At 35.6% G+C, this 26,230-nt stretch overlaps 1 protein-coding gene across 3 annotated transcripts in view; it reads left to right on the plus strand.

The window, feature by feature from the left end:
• The window catches only part of CSMD3 (CUB and Sushi multiple domains 3), a 468,617-nt gene that overhangs the window by 408,600 nt on the left and 33,787 nt on the right, over positions 1–26,230 (plus strand). For all 3 annotated transcript variants that reach the window (XM_015856172.3, XM_015856173.3, XM_085537054.1), the window contains 7 exons: positions 5,871–6,044; positions 7,637–7,810; positions 9,415–9,600; positions 14,664–14,837; positions 17,694–17,876; positions 18,947–19,123; positions 22,868–23,047. In XM_015856172.3, coding sequence (XP_015711658.2) covers positions 5,871–6,044; positions 7,637–7,810; positions 9,415–9,600; positions 14,664–14,837; positions 17,694–17,876; positions 18,947–19,123; positions 22,868–23,047 — 1,248 coding nt within the window. The remainder of the gene's footprint in view (positions 1–5,870; positions 6,045–7,636; positions 7,811–9,414; positions 9,601–14,663; positions 14,838–17,693; positions 17,877–18,946; positions 19,124–22,867; positions 23,048–26,230) is intronic.

Raw genomic sequence — 26,230 nt, forward strand, 5'->3', positions numbered from 1 at the left:
TATCCCATGGGTCAGGGTGCTAGAAGGCAAGGGGGCGTGTGAAAGCTGGTTAGCGTTTAAACGGCTCTTCTTCCAAGCTCAGGATCGGTGCATCCCTGTGACTAAGAAATCAGAAAAAGGTGCAAGGAGAACTGCGTGGCCTTTTATGAAGATGTCACTAGCTGGGTGGACAGGGGGAGAGCGGTAGATGCAGTCTACCTTGATTTCAGTAAGGCTTTTGATACTGTCCCCCATTGTCATGGGGGGACATCCTTATAACAAAGCTGAGGAAGTATGGGATAGATGAATGGACAGTGAAATGGGTCGAGAATTGGCTGACTGGCAGAGTGCAGAGGGTTGTCGTTGGTGATGCGGTGTCTGGCTGGAGGCCTGTAACTAGCGGCGTCCCCCAGGGGTCTGTACTGGGTCCGGTCTTGTTCAACATCTTCATCAACGACCTTGATGAAGGGATAGTGACCACCCTCAGCAAGTTTTCTGATGACACGAAGTTGGGAGTATTGGTTGACACGCCTGAAGGCTGTGCTGCCATTCAGCGAGACCTGGACAGGCTGGAGAGCTGGGCAGTAAGAAACCGGATGAGGTTTAGCAAGTGTAGAGTCTTGCACCTGGGTAGAAATAATTGCATGCACCAGTACAGGCTGGGGAAAGACCTGCTGGAGAGGAGCTCTGCAGAGAGGGACCTGGACATCCTGGTGGACGACAGATTGACCATGAGCCAGAAGTGTGCCCTTGTATCAAAAAAGCAATGGCATACTGGGGGGACTTGATATAGAGGGGACTTGATCCAGGTTTCCAAATACCTGAGGTGTGGGAGCTATACTGGTGAGGCTGGTCTCTTTTCAGTAGTGCGTGGGGATAGGACTAGGGGTAATGGGATGAAAGTACAGCATAGGAAGTTCTGCACGAATGTGCGGAAGAACTTCTTTACAGTGAGAATGATGAAGCACTGGAACAGGCTGCCCAGGGAGGTGGTGGAGTTCTCTGGAGATATTTAAGACCTGCCTGGACGCCTACCTGTGTGACATGGTGTAGGGAGCCTGCTTTGGCAGGGGCGTTGGACTCGATGATCTCTAGAGGTCCCTTCCAACCTCTACAATTCTGTGATTTTTTGAAGTAGTTCAGAAAACTGTGTTTGAAGTGTTGATAATTCTTTTAACATTTAGGTAATACTAATGAAATCATACAAGATAAATTAATAAAATTTTCCAGATATTCAGTTTAAAAACTCAAGCTATTTTTTCAAATGTTCAGCTCCAGTCTATCATTTAATTATGATGTTAGATAACTTAATTTTCATTCTATCTATACGTAGTTAGAAAAAAATTATGAATAGTGAATAGTTTTCACAGTCCTATTTTCTCTCTAGCTATTGAGGAAAAAATGTTCAAAAATAGAATAAAATAAAATACTAACAAGGAATGACAATGACTAAAATATTTTTATAACTAGAAAAATTCTTGAGGATTTGTTTTTTCATTATTACTGTTATTTTAATGTCACTCATTAACTAGTTATTAAAACTAGCCTTTTACCATGGAAGAAACACAGAGACTGCTTTATCATAGTAAATTGTGAAAAATGTGTAACAATAAGATAGAAGTATAGATTATTTTCAATCAACTGCCCAACCTGAAAGAGGATATCTGATGTTAATCTTAGTGATGTTATAAAGATTTCCTAGGGGATTTAACACCTGTCTTTAGAAAATGCTAAGTGACTATCTGAATTTAAATACTGAAATGGAGTTTATTTGATCAATAAGAAAAGGGGAAGTGTGTTTTGTGTACATTATTAATTTTAGAATTAATTCTGAGAAAAGTAGCAGGAAAAAAAAAAAAAAAAAAAAAGCTAATTTGACCAGATTGAGTGTCAAATGTCAGCATTTTTAATCACTCCATACAGTGGTACTGGGATATATTTCATCTTTTTTTTTTTTTTTTTTTTTAATGCAAAATAACAGCAGTGTCAGTTCAGTACTATGATTTTTTTAAAGATGTTTTTTATATGCAGGAGAATATTATGGAAATATATCCCTGTGAGAACTGTAAGTCTTGCAGAGAAGAAGTGAACTAGTTTTGCCTTAGATTAACATCTTAGATATCTTTTTTCCAAAAACATATTGATATGTAGATTTCTTTTCACTATTATACTGAATTTTGGTTTTATAAATGAGTAATGTAAGCATATGTATGGTTTTGTCATTCAGTCTAAATATTCTGAGTTACTTTTATTCCTACTTTGGCATCTCAGAGAGTAACCTTCACTGCTGAAAATAAACCTGCTTTAGCTGAGGTTTCAAAGGTTCTGACATTAAGTTATTAAGCTCATTCTGCGTTGGTGGAGCTGGATTTCCTGTCAAGCTAGGTATCTTATCAGGTGCTCAGATGTCTGAAAATCCTTCACTGAGATATTTTGACTGATTTTTTTCTTACTTATTAGTATTTCTCTATAATCAAAAGCTATCCTAGGGTAGAAGCTGAGCATGTCACAGAATCACAGAATCACAGAATTATCAAGGTTGGAAAAGACCTAGAAGATCATCCAGTCCAACCATTACCAATAATTCTCAGCTAAATCATATTCCTCAGCACCACATCCAAGCGTTTCTTGAACACTTCCATGGTCGGTGACTCCACCACCTCCCTGGGCAGTGCATTCCAATGCCTGACTACCCTTTCCGAGAAGTAATACTTCCTAATGTCCAGCCTGAATCTCCCCTGATGCAGCTTAAAACCATTCCCTCTAGTTCTATCATCGATTACACGAGAGAAGAGGCCAACCCCCAGCTCACTACAACCCCCCTTCGGGAAGTTATAGAGAAGGTCTCCCCTGAGCCTCCTCTTCTCCAGGCTGAACAATCCTAGCTCCCTCAGCCGCTCCTCGTAAGGCCTGTGCTCCAGACCCCTCACCAGCTTCGTAGCCCTCCTCTGAACACATTCCAGAGCCGCAATGTCTTTCTTGCAGTGTGGGGCCCAAAACTGAACACAGTACTCGAGATGCGGCCGCACCAATGCCGAGTACAGGGGGACAATTAACTCCCTGTTCCTGCTAGTAACACTGTTTTTGATGCAAGCCAGGATGTATGCAAGCCAATGTTGTAGACCTTATTTCCTCTAGTATCTGCTGTGAAGTAAAACATTCCCATTGGATGCTTTTCTTCACAGTTCACCCACTGCCTGCACAAAAAAAAAAAAAAAAAAAAAGTAGCATGAAGTCAACTTATTTACTACTAGGATGTTAGATTTTTTTTTTCCTTTGTATTTTATTCCATTTTATTTTATTTTATTGAAGATCTATCATAACCTAATTCTTGGATGGAGATTTTGCTTAACACTTGCTTATTTTATTCTTGCTTTTCCCATAACCTGGTTTTTATTACAGTGAAGTAACTGCTATATTTCTAAAGCGTTTGTATGTATTTAAGACTGTTTGGTTTTGTTTCTCACACACTCGATCTCTTAAATATAGATCAGAAGTACATTACTGCATGATCTACTTCTTTTCTCTCATTTTCTCCATAAATCTTTTAGTATTGATTTCCATGTTCTAATAGACTTCCACGAGTTGTATTTGCATTATATCATTTGCTTCTAATTGCTCTTAGAACCAGAATATTAATTTGGGGATTAAAATAAAGTGATTTATAATAATAATAGTATTATTAATCTTTCATCCATGATAAGTCAATATTAGGTGCCTTATTGTCTGTGCAAAAAGTAGAATTATTAATTATTAAATGTTTTCTTGTCAATTTGCAATGTAAATTTCCTGGCACACAAGAAAAACAAAAACCCAAAGACAACAGTTGTTCTGATTTCAGACCTTTGTTCTCCCAGCAGCCCTAGCAGTCCTTTGCTTTCTAATTTCTTATCATTTTACTTCTTTATCAGTTTTTTGCTTAGTTGTTTTGTTTTGGTTTTTTTTGTTTTTGTTTGTTTGTTTGTTTGTTTTTTTGTTTAGTCCTGACAGATCTCGTTCATTTTTACAGGGAGCTCTCTCAGTACGATATCCAGTTTGCTAGATTTGCATTTAGTGAAAACAATCTACCTGCAAAGCTTAGCTTCTGAACTGTTCTAGAACATGAATGCAATTAAAAGGAATAATTTTCATATCTCATTGCATTATATGATATTCATTTCAAAATATATTTGATGTAACTACATTAAAATAGAAAACTAAAGTAGAAGCCTCATGAAGCAATAAACAGCAGAAATGATACATAAAAAATACATGAATATGCAGTAATTATGGGCATGTGTTTAATTTGTAATTAACATTTTGGAATTCCTTTCTCCACAAGTATCTTAAGAAGAAAATAACTAGAGTGAAGAATTCTAGTAATATTCACAAGAAAAAATGAATTAACACCTTGATTTTGAATCACAGAATCATAGAACCTGGGGGGGGGGGGGGGGGGGGGGAGATAAACCAAACCAAAAAACAATACAGTATAAGGCTAAGTAATAATGATTCTTCAAGATAAAAAATTCTCATCCCTCCCCTCTCTTACTTTCCATTCTTCTCTGTTGTCTTCGTTTGTCTATGCTTTTGTAGAAGTAATGATAGCAATTACTGTAAGGGAAAGATCTTAATTTCTTTTGATGGAGATCAGATCCATAGATTTTCAGAGTAAGAAAATAAAGATAGTAAAAATACTTTTTGAAAAAAATATTAAGGAGTATCTAATGCTATTATAATGGGTAGAATTTATTCATAAATACATAAATCAGTGAGAATTTAATTTATGTTCTCCAAGGTTCTCTAATCAGGAACGCTGTATAGCGTTATGTACACCTAATTTGGCAAACACACAAAGCTGCAACAACATGTCAGATTATGTTTTGAAAACTAAACCAATAGGGCCAAACCCATCTGGTATTTTGATTGCTGTTGTTTTTTTACCTCCTAGTTTTTTACATCTCTTAGAAAAATCATCTATGATACTTATGCTTTCAGAGGCAAGAAAGTCTCAGCTTTGCCATTGTGTTGTTTTTTATTTTTTTTAATTTTTATTTTTTTCCTGCTATAGGATGTTTCTAGCCTTCAAAGAAAGAGAAAAAAACATCAGAGCATTATAAGGGCTCCAAAGTTAAAAGAAAAGAGCAAACAGTTTTGTCTCAATCTATTTTCTCACTAGCAACCTCATGGCTTTAGGGGTTTGATTTTTTATTTTTTTATTTATTTATTGTCTTTAGAATTATAGGACAAATGAGGAACAAAGTAGTTTGAGTGTCCGGTAATATTTTTTCCCACTTAAACTTAACTGCTAGTTGTAACAGTGCTTTCTTTCCTTATTTATTTTATTTAATTTTTAGGTCTGTGTCATGTGACATCATTTCAATTTTACAAGTTATTTGGTGAGATGTAGTGCTTATTTTTAAATTCAGTAAGAAAAAAATAAAATGGTAAAAAACCCCACACATACTTAATTTCTTCCTCCACCTCTATGGATTAAAAGTACAAAGTTGAAGACTAGGCCAAAATATACATAGGTTTTTGACATGACATTTTGATGTAGTTTTAGGATAATTGGATATGGTTGCAAAGATTACCTTCAGCCTTAACAAATTCATGTTTGTGATTCTTAAGACTGGTGTGTGAGAAAGGCAGATTTCAGTACTAAGTTGTCCAAATTAATTAATTTCCATGGGAAGAATGATGAATTTATGATGTACACACTTTTACTTTTGTGATGGGAATTATTTCCATTTATACTGTGTAATACTGCAGTTTTCCCCAAGTTAATAGAAATAAACACTTGATTGTTTGAATGGAAGATTTATTTGTTGTAAATTAAGAGGTATATTTAAAATTTTTTTAGCATATTTACTGACAGTTCTCGTTTTTATCATTCACTTTGAAAAATCTAGCTGGTCACTGTGGTATTCCAGATCTTATAGTCAACGGTCAAGTAATTGGAGAAAATTATGGGTATAGAGACACGGTTGTATACCAGTGCAGTCCTGGTTTTCGGTTGATTGGTTCTTCTGTACGAATTTGTCAACAGGATCACAACTGGTCTGGTCAGCTGCCATCTTGTGTGCGTAAGTAAGCGTGACAATGAATACTGATTTCCGCTACAGAAATGCCCTTGTCAGACAAGATGAGGAGTATCTTTGGACTTAGAAAAATAAGAATTTTCAAGTGAATTACAACTATGATTAAATGATTCAGTAATATCATTCATTGTACTGAATACATTTTAGTCCACCTGCAAATTTTCTATTTCTGTCTTCATTCTTGTTGCAGAAAACTTCATCATTAAGACATTAATTCAGTACCTTTACTGTTCATTGTGTTTACTTTGTTTTACATAGAAAGAGACATACTTAAAATTACTGTAATAATTTTATTTCTACTTTATTATTAATAAAAGCATTACTGCTTTATATTTTACATATTATTATTTATAGATAATACATGGGGCATGTAAACTAGACTCCATAAATTGGGAATTTGCAAATTAAAAAGTTCATATCAGTATTAGAACTAGAAAAAAAATAAAAAATTACAAAAGAAAAAAAAAAAAAAGATACTCCCCACCTTCTCACTAGTCAACCTGTTCTAGTGCTCCGCTTGCTTGAATATGAGGGAATGTGCAATACAGCATTTCTGAAAAAGACATAGGACTTGGGAAAAAAAAAAAAAAAAAAAAAAAAAGGCTTGCAAAAGTCTTTTATAAACAGCCTCACATTTATTTATTTACTTAACTTCCCCACATGTCTTAACTGAATTTTTGAGATTTAGTATTCAAATGTAGTAATTCTGACTTTTTAACTTCTAAATTCCCCACGCATTTTGCTTGAGTAATAGAAAGATTTTGTTAACTATAGTATTCTTGTAGGTTTACATTTTATGTATGTGTGAATGTCATACTTTTGATTTCACAAGAAGATTTTTCATTGATATTTTATGTGCAATGAGAAAAATTTCCCTGTGGCTCAATAAATATATTTACCTAACAGTTTTATACATGCTAATAATTTAGTACACCATTATAATTATTGTTTTTGAGGGGGAAAAAAAAAAAAAAAAAGTACTACAAGTGCTCCCTTGCTACCTTATATTAAAAGTTTCTGATAATACTTAACACAAATAATACAAAGGTAGTAATACTAATAACAGAAAAATACTTAATGACATTAATGGAACACACAAAATTCAATTTAACTTTTATTCTGTATTCATACAATATGCTGTGACTTGTCTGTATGCTGTAATAGTTTTCAAAGACCATTTTCACTTTTTTGATGATGCTAAAAATTTCTTCCATTTATATTCTATGTGTAGGTTTCTTTTAGCATTGTCATAGTCATCTACAAGCAAAAAAGACAAATATACGTATGTTAGTCCTAATAAATTAAAAATTTAAAAATTAAGTTAAACCAGAAAGAAATATTTATACATTTTAGAAATTATTTTCAACAAAATTTGTGTTTGCTTCTTCACATATCTACTCTTATAATAGGTACTTCTGTAGTCAAGTTTTTGTATGAATGCTAAATATAAATCTTTAATAGAAAGCACTCAGTGTCTTATAAAAAAATATTTTAAAATGCTCTTACGTGTGTAATGATAATTATAAATAATGAAATCTAATAACAGCATGCTCTGCCTTTCTTTTGTGCTATGCTAGCTGTTAGCTGTGGTCACCCTGGTAGTCCGATATATGGAAGAACAAGCGGAAATGGTTTCAACTTCAATGATGTTGTGACATTCTCATGTAATACTGGTTATGTTATGCAAGGACCAACCAAAGCACAGTGTCAGGCCAACAGACAATGGAGTCATCCACCTCCAATATGCAAAGGTATGAAGATTTTCAGATTTCAAACTCAGTTGGAAAGTTAAGGCTGGAAAATAAACTGAACTTAAAGGGACACTATCAAGACAAAATATGCAATAAAAAAGCATTCTTCTTCCTAACAAGCATATAATGTTTCATTTTTTCAATTAGGTCTCTTGTTTTCAGAAAGTTATCAGGACAACTGTTGCAAAGAAACTTTCTTCTGTGTTTGCAGTTTTTGTTGATATTGTAAAATAGCTTTACAAGTTTCTTAAGCAAGATTATGCAGAGAAGACAAGGAACTTTTTAAGATCCTGAAATAACACACTGCATTTTTATCCAGTATCATTCTAAAATTGCACACAGAAATGCATTTTTTTTCCCTGTATTTCATTTCCATGTATCTGACTGCTCTGCTCAACATTTATTTTTTTTTTCCCCTTATTCCTTTTCATAATCCATTTGGGTACTTTCCGATACTCTAAATTATTTTTGTCTCTGAAATCCCATTATACCCCGGGCTTCATAAAAACATGGCCAGCAGGTTGTGGGAGGTTGTTCTCTACCTCTATTCTGCTCTCATGAGACCAAATTTGGAATACTGCATTCAGCTCTGGAGCCCTCAGCACATGAAAGAAACAAGACCAAAGAGCTGAAGGAACTCCTTTAAGAAGATGTGATGGCAGACTGAGAGAATTGGGTCATTTATTTTCTGTAAGAAAGATAAATAATGGTTTTTTACCATTCCTAATGTCTAATTTTCAGTCTAGCTACTATAAATCACTTTGTTCGGGGATTGCACAGTAATGTGCAAAACTGACCGATATGATACTGGCATGTAGGGATCAGAGACTAAATAACTTGACAAGGAAATTTTCCGAAATTTTGCACATCCTCAAGTCTAATGGTTTTAGGTAGAAAACTTTAAAAATAAGAAGAACCAACTTTGTGTTGTACATAATTACTGTCACTTGTAATGTGCAGTGTCTCAACGACAGCTGTAAGCTGCCAAAAACTGAACAAACAACAAAAAAAAACCAACAATATTTTACTATTTCTAAATGTGTCAAAACTAATGTAATGAAGAATTTAAAATAAAAATCCTAATTATCAAACTTTACCCATATTTTCAAGGGTTCATATCTATTTCTTGGGCTGTTCCCTGTCCTGGAAGCATCACCACTGTCATCACTATCTGACCATCTGTCCTTTAGTTAAAAAAATCTGTCTCAAAGATGTGATTAGCCATCAAAATGTTAGTATGGGCATATGACTACATTTACATTGTTGTGTGGATTAGACTAACGGCATCTTTTCTCTGCAGTCTCTTTCCAGCTGTGAGCATAATTTCAGTAAAGGAAAGGGTATTAATTGAATACATTTATATGTCAATTTTATTATTATTTATTATTAGCAAAGACTTTTACAGTGTCATCTTATTGTGAATAACCATTTCCTTTTATTTCCCCCTCTGCAAATTTCACATAATCTTCCTAGCTCTATTTAATTATATAATAAAATCAAGGAACTAACACATTTGAAACATTGCAAGTTTCTCATTCAATGGATAGGAGGCCATGTGCAGACTATTTTAGTAACCTGAAGCCTATACTTTTTTCTCTTTTTAGTGGTGAATTGTTCTGATCCTGGAATTCCTGCAAATTCCATACGAGAGAGTAAAATAGAACATGGAAATTTCACATATGGCACAGTGGTATTTTATGACTGTAATCCCGGTTATTTTTTATTTGGCTCTTCAGTTTTAGTTTGTCAACCAAATGGCCATTGGGACAAACCTCTGCCTGAGTGCATTAGTAAGTAGATAATGTGTATGCTTCTACTAGGAGTGTTAACTGAGCTAGATATTATTTTACACATTTCTATCAGTATCAAAAAAGCAATTAGAATAATCATGTTTATATACGTATTTGTGTGTGCAATGAGAGAAGGTTTCAGTGGCAGCTAAAGTAGAACATTTATATTGTTATTTTATGCAGTAAATAGCATTAAAATAATGAGAAATGCATTAAAGAGTACACAATAATCTCTGAATAGTTTAGAAAAATTATCCATTTAATTTATCAGTACATCTCAGTTGACCACAAAACTACAATCATACTGGATCTTAAAAACTACAAGGGACAACTATTGGATTATGCCACTGGTACTTTCTGGACATCTTCTGGGACAACAGCAAGATCAAACTATCTGAATACATTAGGCAAACACCAGAAAGAGCATCAGAAGTGTTCTTTGGATGTTCTCAGCTTTCCACACTACCCGAGCAAAAGTCAAATGCAACTTATCCATCAGGAAGGCAAACGGATCAACACAAAGAGGTTTCTTTGGTTTATCATGAAGAATTTTCTATCCGTGATGTCACAGATATTTCATAAATTTTTAATTGACTGGGATAGTGTATTTACTGAGTTCTCTATAAACTTTTATATAAGGTTTTACTTTAGGACCAATTTTTTTCACTGAGAAGGGCTGAAAGCTTTTTTCATTAATATAAAATGGAAAACAGTTAAAGATTCCTTCTTTGGGAGTCATGGACAAACATTTACAATACATTAGGCATTTGTTCTCAATTTTAACTTTTTTTGTTTTGTTTTGTTTTCAATAATGAAGATTTTTCCAATTTCCTATCCTCTCACAAAAAAAATCTGATATTTATTTCTTCTTACTGCTAAAATCTCTAGTTCTGGATTGTTTATTTATTTATTTATTTACTTACTTACTTTAGACAGGATAAACAGATTAATTGCAATTCAGAATCAATTGTATAATGGGGTTTATCTGTTTCACATTCATTTTTGATAAAACAATGGTATTTCAGAAATACAAATATTAACTAATAGTAACATATCTCCAGATAAAAAGAAATATTGTATGAAAAGGTGCAAATATTTTTCTTTCTATTTTTTGTGTTTTTCTCACTTAATCTTCATGCAGAATTGTCAGAAATAATTTACTACTGCCAATTTTGATAATTTTTAAGTTCACCTTTGGCAGTAAAAGTGCTACATAGAAATCTGAAAGAGCATCCTCAGCTTTATTTCTAGTGTAATTTGTATAAAGGGGTTGATGCGTTGTAACCCAGGCATATCCAGGTTATTTAACTATCATAATCATAGAGCTTACTAAAAATACTCTGATGCAGCTACTGTACAGTTTTATATGACCCCATCAACTTCAAGTGTATTTTGCAAATTGTCTCTGTTTTGGATATATGCAAGGCAGTCATTCAGTTGCTGGCTTTTTTCCACTGTAAGAGCAATGGAAAATAAGTTGAAAGCTGGCTGAATGTTTTCCTTTGACTTCTATTGGACTATTTTTTTGACCTAGCTGGATTTCAGTCTCTCTTTAACTGGACTCAAAGAGCTTATCTTCTTTTGAAGTACCAATAGAGTAATGGACAAGAGACCCACTGTGACAAAAGTTATTCAACTGCAAAGTAAAGTTCAAAGTTCTTTTGAAATGCAATGTTCTACAACATGTCTTTCTAAATAGTATAAGTCCTGTAAGAAACTGTTGACTTAGACTATAATGCTTTCTCAGCTCTTCCTTTCAATTAAAGACTTAAGGCGCATAGGCTGTTAAGGTACATGCTGCTAGAAAAGTACTTTAAATTTGTAGCCTACTCAGAATGAAAGATACATTTTGACTTTATACCTTAGAGAATTTCAGTGACCATATTTGTTTCCTGGACTGCAGAGGATTCTCAGTTTAGTTCTGAGAAATGTACTTAAATCTGCTATTTGTAAACTACCATGTAAACACAATTCCCATATTCAAAGCATGAAAACCAAATAATGTAAACCAGTTTTTTGCTGGTGTCTTTGCCATCCTGTCAATAATTATATCACTCAAAAATCCTAACTTTTCTTCCCTGACAATATGACATATACAGCCATTCCCAGCTATCAGATAGATACACTGATGGCAACACTTGTTGGCAGCTCTGCAGATTGTAGAGAGCTCATGATATGCTTTTTGATTCACTGCTCAAAAAAAAACAACAAAAAAAACCAAACAAAACAAAAAAAAAAAAACCAAAGAAAAAAATAAAACACCCCACAACTATTACATAAATTGAATTGGACTTCATACTAGCAATGTTGTAATTTTATTGATACATAAATACATTTGACCAGAGACTGATGTGAATTTATTCTTCTTTCTGTTTCTGCAGAATGTTATAACCTTAGTCAGTGTTATCTTTGTATCTTGATGATTAGAAGGTGTTGGGACATTTTTTATTTTTATTTTTATTTTTATTTTTTTCCCTCTAGGAAAAAAAAAAAAAAAAAGAAAAAAAAAAAAGAAAGAAAAAATAGCCACTGAAATCTCACATTTGATAAAAGATTTCTTTTTATATTCTTTTTATATCTTTTTATCAGTATTTCATTTTCTAGTTCAGTTATTAGGTTCTCAGGATCTTAAGAAACAAATGTAAATACAGAGGAAAAGCTTGTATACGAAAGTCCCAAACTGGATACTGTAAGGTAACATTTCCTCTGTGATAACATCTTTTACTCTCAACATGGCAGAAGAAACAAATAGAAAAATTAAAGATGACCAAAAAAAAAAAAAAAAAAGTCATGAAAATGTGTACGCATTGCTCAGAAAGAGAAATAGTTTCATTTTACTGAAGCCTATATGGTAAATATACCTTTTTACTAACAAAGTTATAAGTTCTTTCTGCAAAATCATAAACAGTAGTAGATTTTATACGTGTATGACTAAACAAATAACATGCTAACAGGAAGTGTTCAAGTTGTAATATGTACTAGTCTCATCATTTTATGTCTATCAAAAATTTGACTATCGTGTGCCCCGGTGGCGCAAGTGGTAGGAATGCTGCGTTGCAACACCGGAGGCCCTGGGTTCGAATCCCTCCTGTGGCACAAGAGGTAGAAGAGCCGCTCTGCTACACAGAGTCTCGAATCCCGGGGGGTTGGACTCAATGATCTCTAAGGTCCCTTCCAACCCGCATGAGACAATGATACTATGATGATGATGACTAATTTGAAATCAGAGCCAATCAATCACATAAAACATTCCTAAATACTTTGTGGGGCTGAAACAAGAAGGCTCTGTACCATGCAAGTTGGATCTTTGAGAAAATGTGATGTTGAAAACAAATCAGTGTATGTATAAATGTAAACCACTAAGACAAAAAATAATTACAGAAAATATTCACAATCACACATAGCTTTAATATGTTATATTGTACAGCCAATGTGCTGTTGTAGAAGTCTGAAGCACTAGGGAATGGAATAAATCCTCAACCCTGATTAGGCTTCTGATTAAAAATAAAATAAATACCTTCTGAAAATGTTATGATATTGAAGGTGATGGAGTATCAATTTTAAACAAAGAAACAGCAACAATAATCTGTATGATTTAGAGGGCTGCTCCAGCACCCTGGTATTTGCAGCAGTAATGTCTTATTTTCAGTATATATAAATATGAATATTTGGTCAAGATATGCCACATGACATACACAAGTGTAAGAAATGAATGAAATGTGTAAGGTTGGATTCATTTGTAAATAGAGTGAATTTGGCTCGTGAATTTTAATCTCATTTTGCTTGCTTTAAATTTTCTATATATCTGAATTTTTTTAAGTTTTTTGTATTTTGGTTTCACTTATGATGATGTTTATTCTGTATGCTCTTAAAAGACAATAGTTAATTCTTTTTCATACAGAGATTTATTTCCATTACATGTATTGTTTATATAAATACTACTCTTCATAATGATTCATAAGGCCTTTTTAATTTTACTTAATTCTTATTGAGTAGCTAGATGCCAAGGTAGCTTCACCATAATGAATTGGAACTTTCCAATAGATAAAAAGATTGCTGAAATTATTGCAGTGACACTATCCTGATTTTAGATCAAGTTTCTGAATATTCACCTGTTTAAAAACTACTAAGGATTAAGAACTATTAAATTCCTAAAACTACAAAATATCTTAACAAAATTATAGCATGAGATACTGACTGTGTTTTTTTATATAAGAGGCAACTAAAGGACAAAAATATACAGCTAAGCATTCTCATATTCTTTGCTGAGTTTACATATATCCTGACGTTTAAGCCAGTTAGCAGAATTAGATGTGTATAACTGCAGTCTGTAAATGAAAATCACAGAAATGGCAAGATTATGAGGGTATTAAAAAATAATGACAGTATGAAAGTTTCTTGCAATTACCAATCAAAATTTGTGCAACGGAAAAATAATAGAGTTGTGATAATCTCATTAATTCAAGAATGTCACAATATTCAGTGCAGTCTCTACACAATTAACATCATGGATTGTACATATGAACAGGCTAAAACAATAAATTGTTAGAGTATGTACACAAATATTTTATCCAAACAGTGAAATATCTTAATTAACCAAAACCTGTAAATTAGCATGGAACTAAGGTTTAAAGCAAAACTTAATTATCTTGTTTCTAAGCCTAATAGATGTCATGACCAATAATTAGGGCCTAGTGAATGAGATTCAGGTTTGCATATTCTCTAGTTCAGCAGTGACAGACAGATAATGTCTTACTGTATTTTCTCTGAAGGATACGTGTATGATTGTATGCTTGTATATGACTGTGCCATAAATCTCAGCTTTGTGAATGTCTTCGAAAATCAATATCTTTATCTAAAATACCTTTCTGAAATATAGAAGCATTTGTTTTACAGCTTTTTATCCTTAATAAACTTTGTAATTTTCATGCAAAGTGCTCACCTCCCTGAAACACTAAAAAGGTCTTCACAAAATTTATGTATGAAGTTATGAAAATGATAACTACAAACTGTTTGATCAGTGATAATAACCTTATTTTATCTCCAATAATTATGCATTGTAGTGATTGACTGTGGCCATCCTGGCGTTCCTCCTAATGCGGTCCTATCTGGAGATAAATATACATTTGGGTCTACTGTTCATTATACTTGCACAGGTAGACGTTCTCTATTAGGGCAGTCATCTCGTACATGTCAGTTAAATGGACAGTGGAGTGGATCTCTTCCTCATTGCTCAGGTAATATTTTTGAATTAATAAGTATGCCCAGAAGTTGCTTTGAACTAATTTGCTTTTGAACTATATTCTGTGATTGATTTTATTAGAAAACTGTTTTAAACTTGGAAAATAATGTATAAGACTGAAATAATATCTTAAAAGAAATAAAAAGAAGTAGAATCTCCCAAAAGTGAGAATTCTACTAGCAAGAAAGTAATATCTTCAACATGATGTACTATATATTTGTTTGTTTATTTCCAAAGCAATTAATAATTCCTCTATAAAACCTCTGTCATGTCTTAACTGTATAATTCATGCATCTTTATAAAAAAGCCCAAAGGCTTCCAAATAATTTCAGATCATTGTACTTTATTTTGAGAGAAACCTGTCCAATCCTTTTATCAGCTAGTACTCACTGAAATGGAGATATGTTTTATGATCAACTGAACAGTTAGGAAACTGTTTCACAGACTTGGTTTAACAGCAGCAATCACATGAAAAATGGAAATCTATGTCACAGAAAAAATATAGCCTTTGCCTTAATCCCATTCTCATAATTGTAGTAAATTCTAATATATTTTTTCTTTTTTTTTCTCAGTTCATGAAGGAACTAAATGACCATATTTTACTTCAAATGATGTGTGAATCTATAACTCTTTATTATTAGCCTTGATAACATGATTCCACAATTGTTACGTACAAGGGCTGCACCAAAAGTAATGCCTCTTATTTTATTATATTGACCCACGATGTCAAAGGCAGATATTAGTGGTACAGCAGTAGAGGTTGAACCTTCCCACCAATATTCCAGTAAATTTTGTTGCGATGGAACAGATAGCTTCAGAGGAGCAGTCTTGAAAAAAATGCATCTGATATGGAAGTATATATGAAGCAAAGGTGTGTCATCAAACTGCTCCATGAGGAAAAAATTGCCCCCACTGACATTAATTGAATGTGTATGGAGACCAAACAGTGGATATGAGCAATTCAGCAATGGCAATGGCAGTTGTGGGTCACCGCAACTGGTGCAGATTTTTACAAGCACAGCATGCAAGCTCTCATTCATCACTGGCTACAGTGTATTGCTAATGGAAGTGTCTCTGAAAGTGTTTTGTAGCTAAGAATTTGCTCTATCAAATACTGTTGTTGTGCTCTTTGTATCTGTGGTAGTGGCTGTGAAAATAATTAGGAGGCATTGCTTCTAAAACAACCTACATATATTAAAAACTTTGAAACTGTGTTTTGTCATCAGTAATAAATAATAGATAATTCTCAGCTAACAGCATTATTAACCTTTTCATAAATAGGTATATAAGAATTCAAGCAGAAAATGCTAGGTAAACAAACATAAAGTGACCAAGTTTTTTGTTACACTACCCTTAAAACATTTCCTATCTTTTAAATCACATTTATTGTTTCACATTCCAGAGCTAGAAGGAATTCTGGTTTCCAGTTGATATCTTCTGGCATTCAGCTTTTGGACATCACAAGCATGTCGGCTGGAGTCAGAAATTTAGAGCAATGTAGAATATAAGTTCAATAGTCATTGTGTACTAACTTAAGTAGGCAAATAACCTCCTTTTAATGAAAATTTAATGCCAGCTGAGAATTTGTCACAGTAGTGGAGCATGTTTCTTATTCATAGTTGACTGTTGAAAGCCACTGAATTAAATCTCTGTGAGGTAATGAAAATGTGTTCCGTTACAATGTCATATCACTATTACTTCCTGATACGATTAGTCACTGAGAGAAGCTGCTTCTGTAACTTTAAATTAACAAACAAACAAACAAGAACAACAACAACAAGTGGCACTTCACCTCTCTAAGATTAAAAGAGAAATAATTTCTGGTAACAGTTATTAGAAAAGAACACAATTAAATTTTCAAGATAAATGTTTAATTTATACTTGCACAGCTAATTTTTGATGTTGATGTTTTGTTTTGTTTTGTTGGGTTTTTTTTCCCTCAAAATATTATTTTAGGCATTATGGAAAGCAACCTGCTGAAAATTGATGTGTTATTGTAGAAACAATACCTGTATGGAATAATACATTATTTGTAGTTAAAAGCAACAACAACAACAACATGATACTGAAATACAGAAGGATTCATAACAAAACAATAAAAATATCTTGAACTGAAGCATTTTGGATTTAAAAAACAAATGTAGCAGACCATTTTCAAACTAAGGGACATTAGTTCATCTAAATAGCTTGTATGTTTCTGAAAACTTATAATGTTATTGGACTTCACATTTGCACTGTCATTTTATCATTTATTTCTAAAGAGGGATGGCAGGCTGCTTTGCTAATCTGTACCATATAATGATATAGGTAGACAGAAAAGAGCTTAAATTTTTGAGAATGCAAGTTTGAATCAGAGTCAGCTAGCTGCTATAGCTGCTGGAGTTAATGTGCTAACTGTAAATGCTTTAAACTCTAGCACTAATCATTCATATGTACACGATATAAAATGACAATGTAATTTGAGTACCCAAGGTTTTGGCTTTCTAATTTTTTTTATATCTATTATTATTATTATTATTATTATTATTATTATTATTATTATTATTATTATTATTATTATTATTATTATTATTATTATTGTTTGATGGTGCTGTTAACAAATGCTTAGTATAATTTAAGGAAACAGTGAGATAGTTTCCGTTCTGCATTTATGTTTTTTATTTATTTATTTGTGTATTTGTGAATCGGTTTTGTAATTATGGGGACTCTCCCACTCTGGTGTATTTTTTATTTCCTAAAAAAAAAAAAAAAAAAAAAAAGTTTAATTGTTAGATAAATAGATGTAAACATATTTTACATGCAGTAGCATATTATTTCATACTTAATGTAACCTCTGTTTTTCAAATTTTAGGTGATACAGCTGGTTCTTGTGGTGACCCAGGTATTCCAGGTCATGGGTCTAGAGAAGAAAACAATTTTAAAATTAAAAGCACAGTACATTTCAGCTGTGATACTGGATACATTCTCCATGGCTCAGAAGAAAGAACTTGTCTGGCAAATGGAAGTTGGACTGGGAGACAACCTGAATGTAAAGGTAGATCAGCAAAGATACACGCATTTTACAAACTATCTTGTTAGACATGCTAATCAGAAAACAAATTTTACATTGCCAGTTTTGTGACATCATTTTATATTGACCATTAATTTTTTCCAATAAGTTGTTGCAATGTAATGTGCTTGACAACAAGAGGCAAATTTGAAATCATTTGCTAGCAAGAAACTTCTTTTCTGAAATAAGCTTTTCTTTTATTTACTAACATTATCTTTATGTACACTGGAGTGTTCGTTTCTTCTTGATTCAACATCAGCTTTATGTGTTATCTCGTAGAAAAATTAAACAGTAGATAAGTCTCCTAAAACTCAATTTTAAGTAAAAGATTTTTCCTTAAAAATGCTCACCATCTCCTGATCTTTAATGACCTTTATAAATTTGAATTTCAGCGACAGTTGTGTTTTAGAGAAATTACATGTCAGAGTACCATGAGCTATTTTTTTGCAGTAAATGATTGGTTTAAAAATTGTGTTAACTGATACTATTGACATTATTATTATTCTGTAGAAAATGAAATGCTGAAACATCATCATAAAAGAGCTTTGCAAGTATACTTATATGATAATCATTTACATTTTATTCATCAAAAATAAGAAATAGTTCTCAACAGATTCTATTTAACTCAACTCTACTTGACTGGATAAGTACTTTGATTACATTATAGTGCATGCATAGCATGGAGTCAAAGTCTACAATATCAACTGTAGACCAGACAATTTCTTAGTTGGGATTCTGTCTTTGTAGCAATATATACATATATATTTATAACATATAAACCTATATATATATTTATATGTCTATTATAAACATATAAACAAATTATATATATATATATAGGCTTTATTACCTGAAAGGGTAAAAGCAAATAATTCATGCAGATAGCTATTTACAATACAACATGCGTTATCAGTAGGTGAAACCTTCATTTTTCAGCACAACAGCACAGACTTCTGTAACATAACTCTGCTGGCAGCAGGGCTGTCCTTTCACATTATTTCAAAAATGATCTCAACTAACTACATTTTAAATATATTTCAAATTTTCCTTTTTAGCTGTACAGTGTGGTAATCCAGGGACAACTGCAAATGGAAAAGTGTTTCGTATTGATGGAACTACATTCTCTAATTCAGTAATTTATTCGTGTATGGAAGGATACATACTTTCTGGATCATCTGTAAGACAATGTACTGCCAATGGAACATGGTCTGGATCCTTACCAAACTGCACAAGTGAGACATGTCTACTGCACACTCTCTGTTTTTCACTTTATTGAAAGACAATGAAGTAAACTATAAAGGATGACTGCAAATAAGATGGAAGCTTTTTCTTGCACTATTTCATAAATAATTTTGTACATGAAATACTCAAAAAATATAGTGTTATGAAAAGATGAAGAATATCTTTACTGAATTTTTTTTTTACTGTATACTGTACATAGTATAGCAAAATATATAGACTACAGATCAGTCGAAGTTGCAGTATAATTAATTGATCTACATACTTTACTTCTTCTTGTCTTCCTATATTTAACTGTTTATATTTAGTGGTACATCTAAACAGCAGTAACTGCCTTTAGACTAACCCAGCTAACATTATGGTCTATATTCTGTAGTCTATTCTACATCTATAGGTAGATGTGCTGTCTGGGACTATTTCATTTTTTGAAGATTTGAATCATTCCACTTAATTAAAATCCATTTGCACAAACTGTGGTAAATTGTGGAGCAGGCATACTACGTATCTCGGATTCCTCGTTAACTAACTGTTTAGGTCAAGGGATTTGTTCAGAATACTCCACAGGTTTTCTCATTTTGGAAACCAGGATACAGAGAGGGTGCCAGTCTCATTAAACAAGCTTTGGCGTGGAGTTTGAAGTAGCTAGGATGGGTTTTCTGCCCAGGAAATTGTGATAGAGATACTATAGGGAGATTATCAAATTTAGTATTAGATGAACTGTTAAAAACATGGGTGCTGTATGTTGTATAGATTATTATTATTTGAAAACAACAGCTTTTCATCATTGCCACTATGGTTCTCGTGTTTTCACAGAATCACAGAATCACAGAATTACCCGGGTTGGAAGGGACCTCAAGGATCATGTAGTTCCAACCCCCCTGCCTAGCAGGGCCACCAAACATACGCCTTTACTAGATCAGGTTGCCCAGGGCCCCGTCCAACCTGGTCTTGAACACCTCCAAGGACGGGGCATCCACAACCTCACTGGGCAGCCTGTTCCAGGACCTAACCACCCTTCTAGTAAAGAACTTACCCCTAACATCCAACCTAAATCTTCCCTCCTTCAACTTAAAACCATTTCCCCTAGTCCTGCTATTATCAGCCCTTTCGAAGAGTTTACTCCCCTCCTGGGAGTAAGTTCCCTTCAGGTACTGAAAGGCTGCAATGAGGTCACCCCGCAACCTTCTCTTCTCCAGGCTGAACAAACCCAACTCCCTCAGCCTGTCCTCATAGGGGAGGTGCTCCAGCCCCCTGATCATCTTTGTGGCCCTCCTCTGGACCCTTTCCAAAATCTCCATATCTTTTTTGTACTGAGGGCTCCACACCTGGACACAGTACTCCAGATGGGGCCTCACAAGAGCAGAGTAGAGAGGGACGATCACCTCCCTATCCCTGCTGACCACCCCTCTCCTGATGGAGCCCAGGATCCCATTTGCTTTCTGGGCTGCCAGAGCGCACTGCTGGCTCATGTTAAGTTTCTCATCTATCAGGACCCCTAGGTCTTTTTCAGCCGAGCTGCTCTCAAGGACAACTCCTCCCAGCCTGTACAGGTGCCTGGGGTTCTTCCGGCCCAAGTGCAAAACCTTGCACTTTGCCGTGTTGAACCTCATTAGGTTCACCCGAGCCCAGCTTTCCAGCCTGTCAAGGTCCCTCTGAATGGCATCTGTTCCCTCCTCCGTATCAACTGCACCACTCAGCTTGGTGTCATCAGCAAACTTGCTGAGGGTGCACTCCATTCCCTCATCGATGTCATTAATAAAGATATTAAAGAGCACCGGTCCCAAGACAGACCCTTGAGGGACGCCGCTCGTTACCGGCCTCCACCTGGACATAGAGCCATTGACCACCACCCTCTGTCTCCGGCCTTTCAACCAATTGCTTATCCATCTAGTTGTCCACCCATCAAATCCACCTCCCTCCAATTTGGAGATGAGGATGTGATGGGGGACCATGTCAAAGGCCTTGCTCAGGTCCAGGTAAATGACATCGGTCGCCTTCCCTTCATCCACCAACGCCGTCACTCCATCATAGAAGGCCACAAGATTAGTTAAGCATGACCTTCCCCTGGTGAAGCCGTGCTGGCTGTCTCGGATCACATGCTTGTTCTTTATGTGATCAAGCATGTTGTCCAGGAGGATCTGTTCCATAATCTTCCCAGGCACGGAGGTGAGACTCACCGGCCTGTAGTTACCCGGGTCGTCCCTGCTCCCCTTCTTGTAAATGGGAGTGACGTGACCCTTCCTCCAATCATCCGGGACCTCACCTGACAGCCACGACTTCTCAAATATGATGGAGAGCGGCTCAGCAACCACCTCAGCCAGCTCCTTCAGGACCCTGGGATGCACGCCATCTGGCCCCATAGACTTATACTCATTCAGTCTAAGGAGGCACTCTCGGACTTGCTCTACCCTTACAGTGGGGAGGGATTTACCTCCTTGGTCCCCACATGGAGGGATGGGGGTGCAAGACTTAGGGACGTGAAAAAGACTAGAATCCTGACCATCAGTGAAGACCGAGGTGAAGAACTCATTCAGCACCTCAGCTTTCTCTTCATCTGTTGAAGCCATTTCTCCTTTTGAATTTACCAGAGTAGGTACGCCCATTTTGGCCTGTCTCTTCTGGCCAATGTACCTGTAGAAGGTTTTCTTATTGTTTTTCACATCCCTCGCCAAGTTCAGTTCTGCCTGCGCCTTGGCTTTCCTGATCCCACATCTGCAAGTTCGGACGGCATCCCTGTATTCTTCCCGGGTGACACAGCCTTGTTTCCAGAGCTTGTACACCCCTTTCTTCACCCTCAGTTCTCTTAGCAGGTCCTTGCTGAGCCATGCCGGTTTTCTACCTCTCCTGCCCACTTTCTTAATCAGGGGAATGGAGACCTCTTGTGCTGCCAGGAGGGCATCCTTGAATAGTAGCCAGCTCTCCTCAACGTCCTTATCTTTGAGGGCAGCGCGCCAGGGGATCTTGGCCAGCATTCCATTGAGTAGCTTGAAGTCTGCTCTTCTAAAGTTGAGCATCCTGGTCCTGCTCTTTGCCAGGCCCACATCGCTTGAGATCACAAACTCAACCAGGGAGTTTTCTTTCTCTGAAAACTGAAACTTCTCAAATTGATGAGAACTGAGAAAAGACTTTGTAGCAATTTTTACACCAGAAATCACAGGAGTTTTTACAACCATTCTCTCATTTAAATGCTATATGCCCAATTTTGGAATAAGTCATGTAACATATTTGTGGAGTGACTGAATATTCTCATCAGTTTAAATATATATAATTGTAAAATGTTCCAGGCAATGTTTGCTTTTAGGTTATTCAAATGGAAAAATAAACTAGACAACAGATACCTATATTTTTAATAATGAGGCTCTGAATTGATGGGCGTATGAAACAGCAGCAGCAATGCATGGGTTTTTTGGGTTTTTTTTTTTTTTTTTTTTTTGGGGTTGGGTTTTTTTTTTCATTTTATGATCTTAAAATTTTGTTGATTAAAATTCTACAGTCTCTTACTTCTGCTTTGGAACAGGTGTATTGATTTTCTCCAAAACGTTATTACTGTACAGCTGCTCAAATTGTGTTTGGCAGCTAATTTGGAGGACATATCTTATGCTGATGAAGATGAGATTTATACTTTTGTGCCTCTTATTTCTCCCTAATAAAACCCTAGTTTTGTCTTGTTTTTTCTTCTTATATATAAATACACCACATTCAACCGTTAAAATGTTTTTTCACTTATTTAATTGCAGTTATCAATTGTGGAGATCCAGGAGTTCCAGCAAATGGCATGAGATATGGTGATGATTATGTGGTTGGACAAAATGTTACTTATATGTGCCAACCTGGATATACAATGGAATCAAATAGTTCCTCCATTCGCACTTGTACTACCAATGGCACATGGAGTGGATCAATCCCAACATGCAGAGGTATAATAGCTATTTAGATTGTCAGCTATTTCTTTCATTCATTTACATCCACTGTTGGTGGTCTCAGAGCTCCCTTGTGAATACGGCAAGAGAGGCACAGACTCACTCCCTTGCTAGTTCAGAAAGAAGGACATTTATTGTAGGGGTGCTTACAACCTTTTTATATCTGTGCAGCAACAACTGGTCAGATGTAGGAGCCAAGTGCCTTGTGTGTGTTTATGTCTGGTTCAAGTAATTGCTAAACTTTTTTACTCATTAGCAAGATGACTTTCTTTATCCCACATCACCCCCTCCTCTATTAATAAAAGAAACATGGTTCAAAAACATTTCTAGAAGTAGCTAAACTAAACACACTGAATAAACAATGGGTTCTTTATAAAATACAATAAATAGTCCATATTAACCAATTCCAAAGATTCTAATCCTTATGATTCCTTGGTGAGGCAGCTGACAAAGTGTGTCTTGTATGTGAGAGTCCAAACCGCTGATGAAGCTGCTGTGATCATGTTACAGCAGGTGATGAGACGGATGGCCGCACCTATCCTGCCAGTGTCCATCTCAGACCTACTTCTGCTGAGAAGTAGCCTTTTCGCCATGTTATCATTGTAACAATTAAAAATCAAGAACACAGCATGTTTTAGTTAATCTTTCCTCAGGGGTCAAATCTGCACTCCCCCTACTCTTCTCCCCTTCCCCACCCTCCCCACCCCCCCTTTTTTTTCTTGTTTATTTTTTAATATTAAAAGGATTTTTTTAATTATTATTATTATTATTAAAATCACTGAAATTACATATTCAGAATTATGAAAGCCAGGCAGGTGCAGGTAGGATTTACAGTTGTAAATATACACAGTACATTCTTAAATGCCAGAAGCTATTCAGCCAGTCAAGTTGCACTATACAACCGAATATGAGAAAGCTTCCTACGTTGCCTATCTAATGCATATGAACATATGACATTTTATAGCAAATACCGTTGTCTAATTTAGAATGCAGATATAGCACAACTTTCAAAAATACTTTTAACGTTGTTAGACCTATCTTAGTATTTTCTGGAACATTGAACAACTGCTACAACAACTAAAAAGGTTCAGAAAAATACACTGCAACAATGCCAACAGCTGGAATGGGTGTGTCCAAACACCAGCATACATCTCAGTAGCAGCTTTTCGCAGCTCCTGATGCCACGAGATGACGAGGTTTGATCCTGTAGTTGTGGTGGTGAATGAGCTATAGGCTCAGGTCTGCAAGCCTTGCTTCGCATTGCTGAGCTCCGATAGCTTCCACTCCAGCGTCTGTCGATGTGCAAATTCCATAGTAGTAGGATTCTTCAGAGCACACAGCACCTTTTGGTAGTCAGCGTTCACATTTTCAATGGCTAGTTGTTGAAATACAAGAGCCTGCTCATTATCAACCTGTTTTTTTCAGCAAGTTCTTAAGCCTTTTCAGAAATGTCATTTACAGTTCTTGGGACTGTTGCTTAATACTAAAAAAAGACTGTCTTTGCTTTCCAGCCTCTAGTACAGCGCAGAGAGCACGCATTGCCAAATGCTTAACTTGTTGTAATCCCTCTTCAGCAACTAGCACCTGTAGAGCTGTGGTGGAGAAATCTCCCTCCCCCATCAAGGCATTCACATTTACAACCCAAAGCGGGTTTCTCCGCATCTGCAACAAGTTTTCACTTGCCTGAATCTGTGTCACCCCCCTCCATTTCGATTCCCACACAGTGTCTTGCAGGACACTATATGACAAAGACTCCCACCACGGCTCTTGTCCTGTGTCATCAATGTCCTTCTTTTCCCCCGCTCCCCCCACGAATAAACCCCCACGTATCATGTGGATCAAGGAGAAACAGATTCGGCTCTCCCTTAAGGTCTATTGGACCAGAATCAGAAGTGTCATCAGGACCTTTGGGAGAGGAGGCGGCGAGGACCCTCCATGGTGGTGGTAATGAAGGAGCTGATGGCACAGCGGGTGAGCCCAACGAGAAGCCAGTGGCTCCTTCACCCTGGGATGAATCGGATGCAGCCAGTGATGAGCCTGTATGACTTTTTAAGGCCTCAAACATTTTTTCTCAAGGTTTTTAGCAACCTGGACACCATCCCATCACCTCTAGTGGATGCGTCCCACAATTTTACAAAGACATTTTTTGGTTCAGATGTCATTTTGTTCCCCATGGAATGCAATCACTTACCTTTGTCCAGCAAAGGGCAATCGGCTGGAGACAGTAAGATTTCTCTCAGTCTTGTGTTTCTTTCAACAGGATAGGGCCTCTTCTAGCCTGTTTCTCTGTAAGGCTTCTTTCAGTACTCTTCTTCCAGAGTTTCTTTCAGCTCCCTGTTTTTGGAGCTTCTTTCATTCCCTTTTAGATAGGGCCTCTGCCCTGTGCTTCTCAGCCCGCTCCTGACCGCTCTACCTTTCACGTCCCTGTTTGTCTCCATTCGTGGTAAGAGGGCTCCAAGATCCCTTGTGCATGCTGCGAGACAGATGCAGGCTCCCTTTCTGGTGCAAAACAAAGGACCTTTAGCGTACGTGCTTACAGCCTTTTGTATCCATGCGACAACAACTGGTCGCTTGTAGGAGCCAGAGGCCTTGTGTGCGTTTATGTCTGGCTCAAGTAATTGCTAAGCTTTTTTACTCATTAGCAACATAAAGACATATCCCACAACTGTTCATTCAAGAAGTCAGCCAAATACTTTTCTAGAAATTAAAACTTACTGCTATTACAAATATGCTGCTTGGCTACTGGAAAATGACTTAATCACTTCATTCTTTTCTTCCGCGTTAAAAGCTTTAGATTACAGCACTGTACATTGACAGTTTTTTGTTGTTTCTCTTTTCTTTTTTTTTTTTTTTTCTTTACTTTACAGAATACTGTATTACTTGATGGCAGTTTACATCCGTTTGTTTGTTTGTTAAGGTTAAGATGTCATTACCAAAAATAAGTCATATATAATTGTCTCTTTCTGTATTTAAATACCACTCAAACACATGATGGGAGCCTTTGGGAAACATCTGCATATATAGAACTGAACTCGATGACAAACAACTCTGAATTATGCTGTTTGTAATAACAAGATACTTTTCTGATCCATCTCTCATTAAATGTGCACCTATGCTATATCCACATACTTATCAAAGAGACTAAATCATTCCAAAAAGTTCCCTAATAAATATTCTTCT

The sequence above is a fragment of the Coturnix japonica genome, chromosome 2, assembly GCF_054131305.1.
Source record: "Coturnix japonica strain WE chromosome 2, WE-NBRP24, whole genome shotgun sequence".
Classification (NCBI taxonomy): Eukaryota; Metazoa; Chordata; class Aves; order Galliformes; family Phasianidae; genus Coturnix; species Coturnix japonica.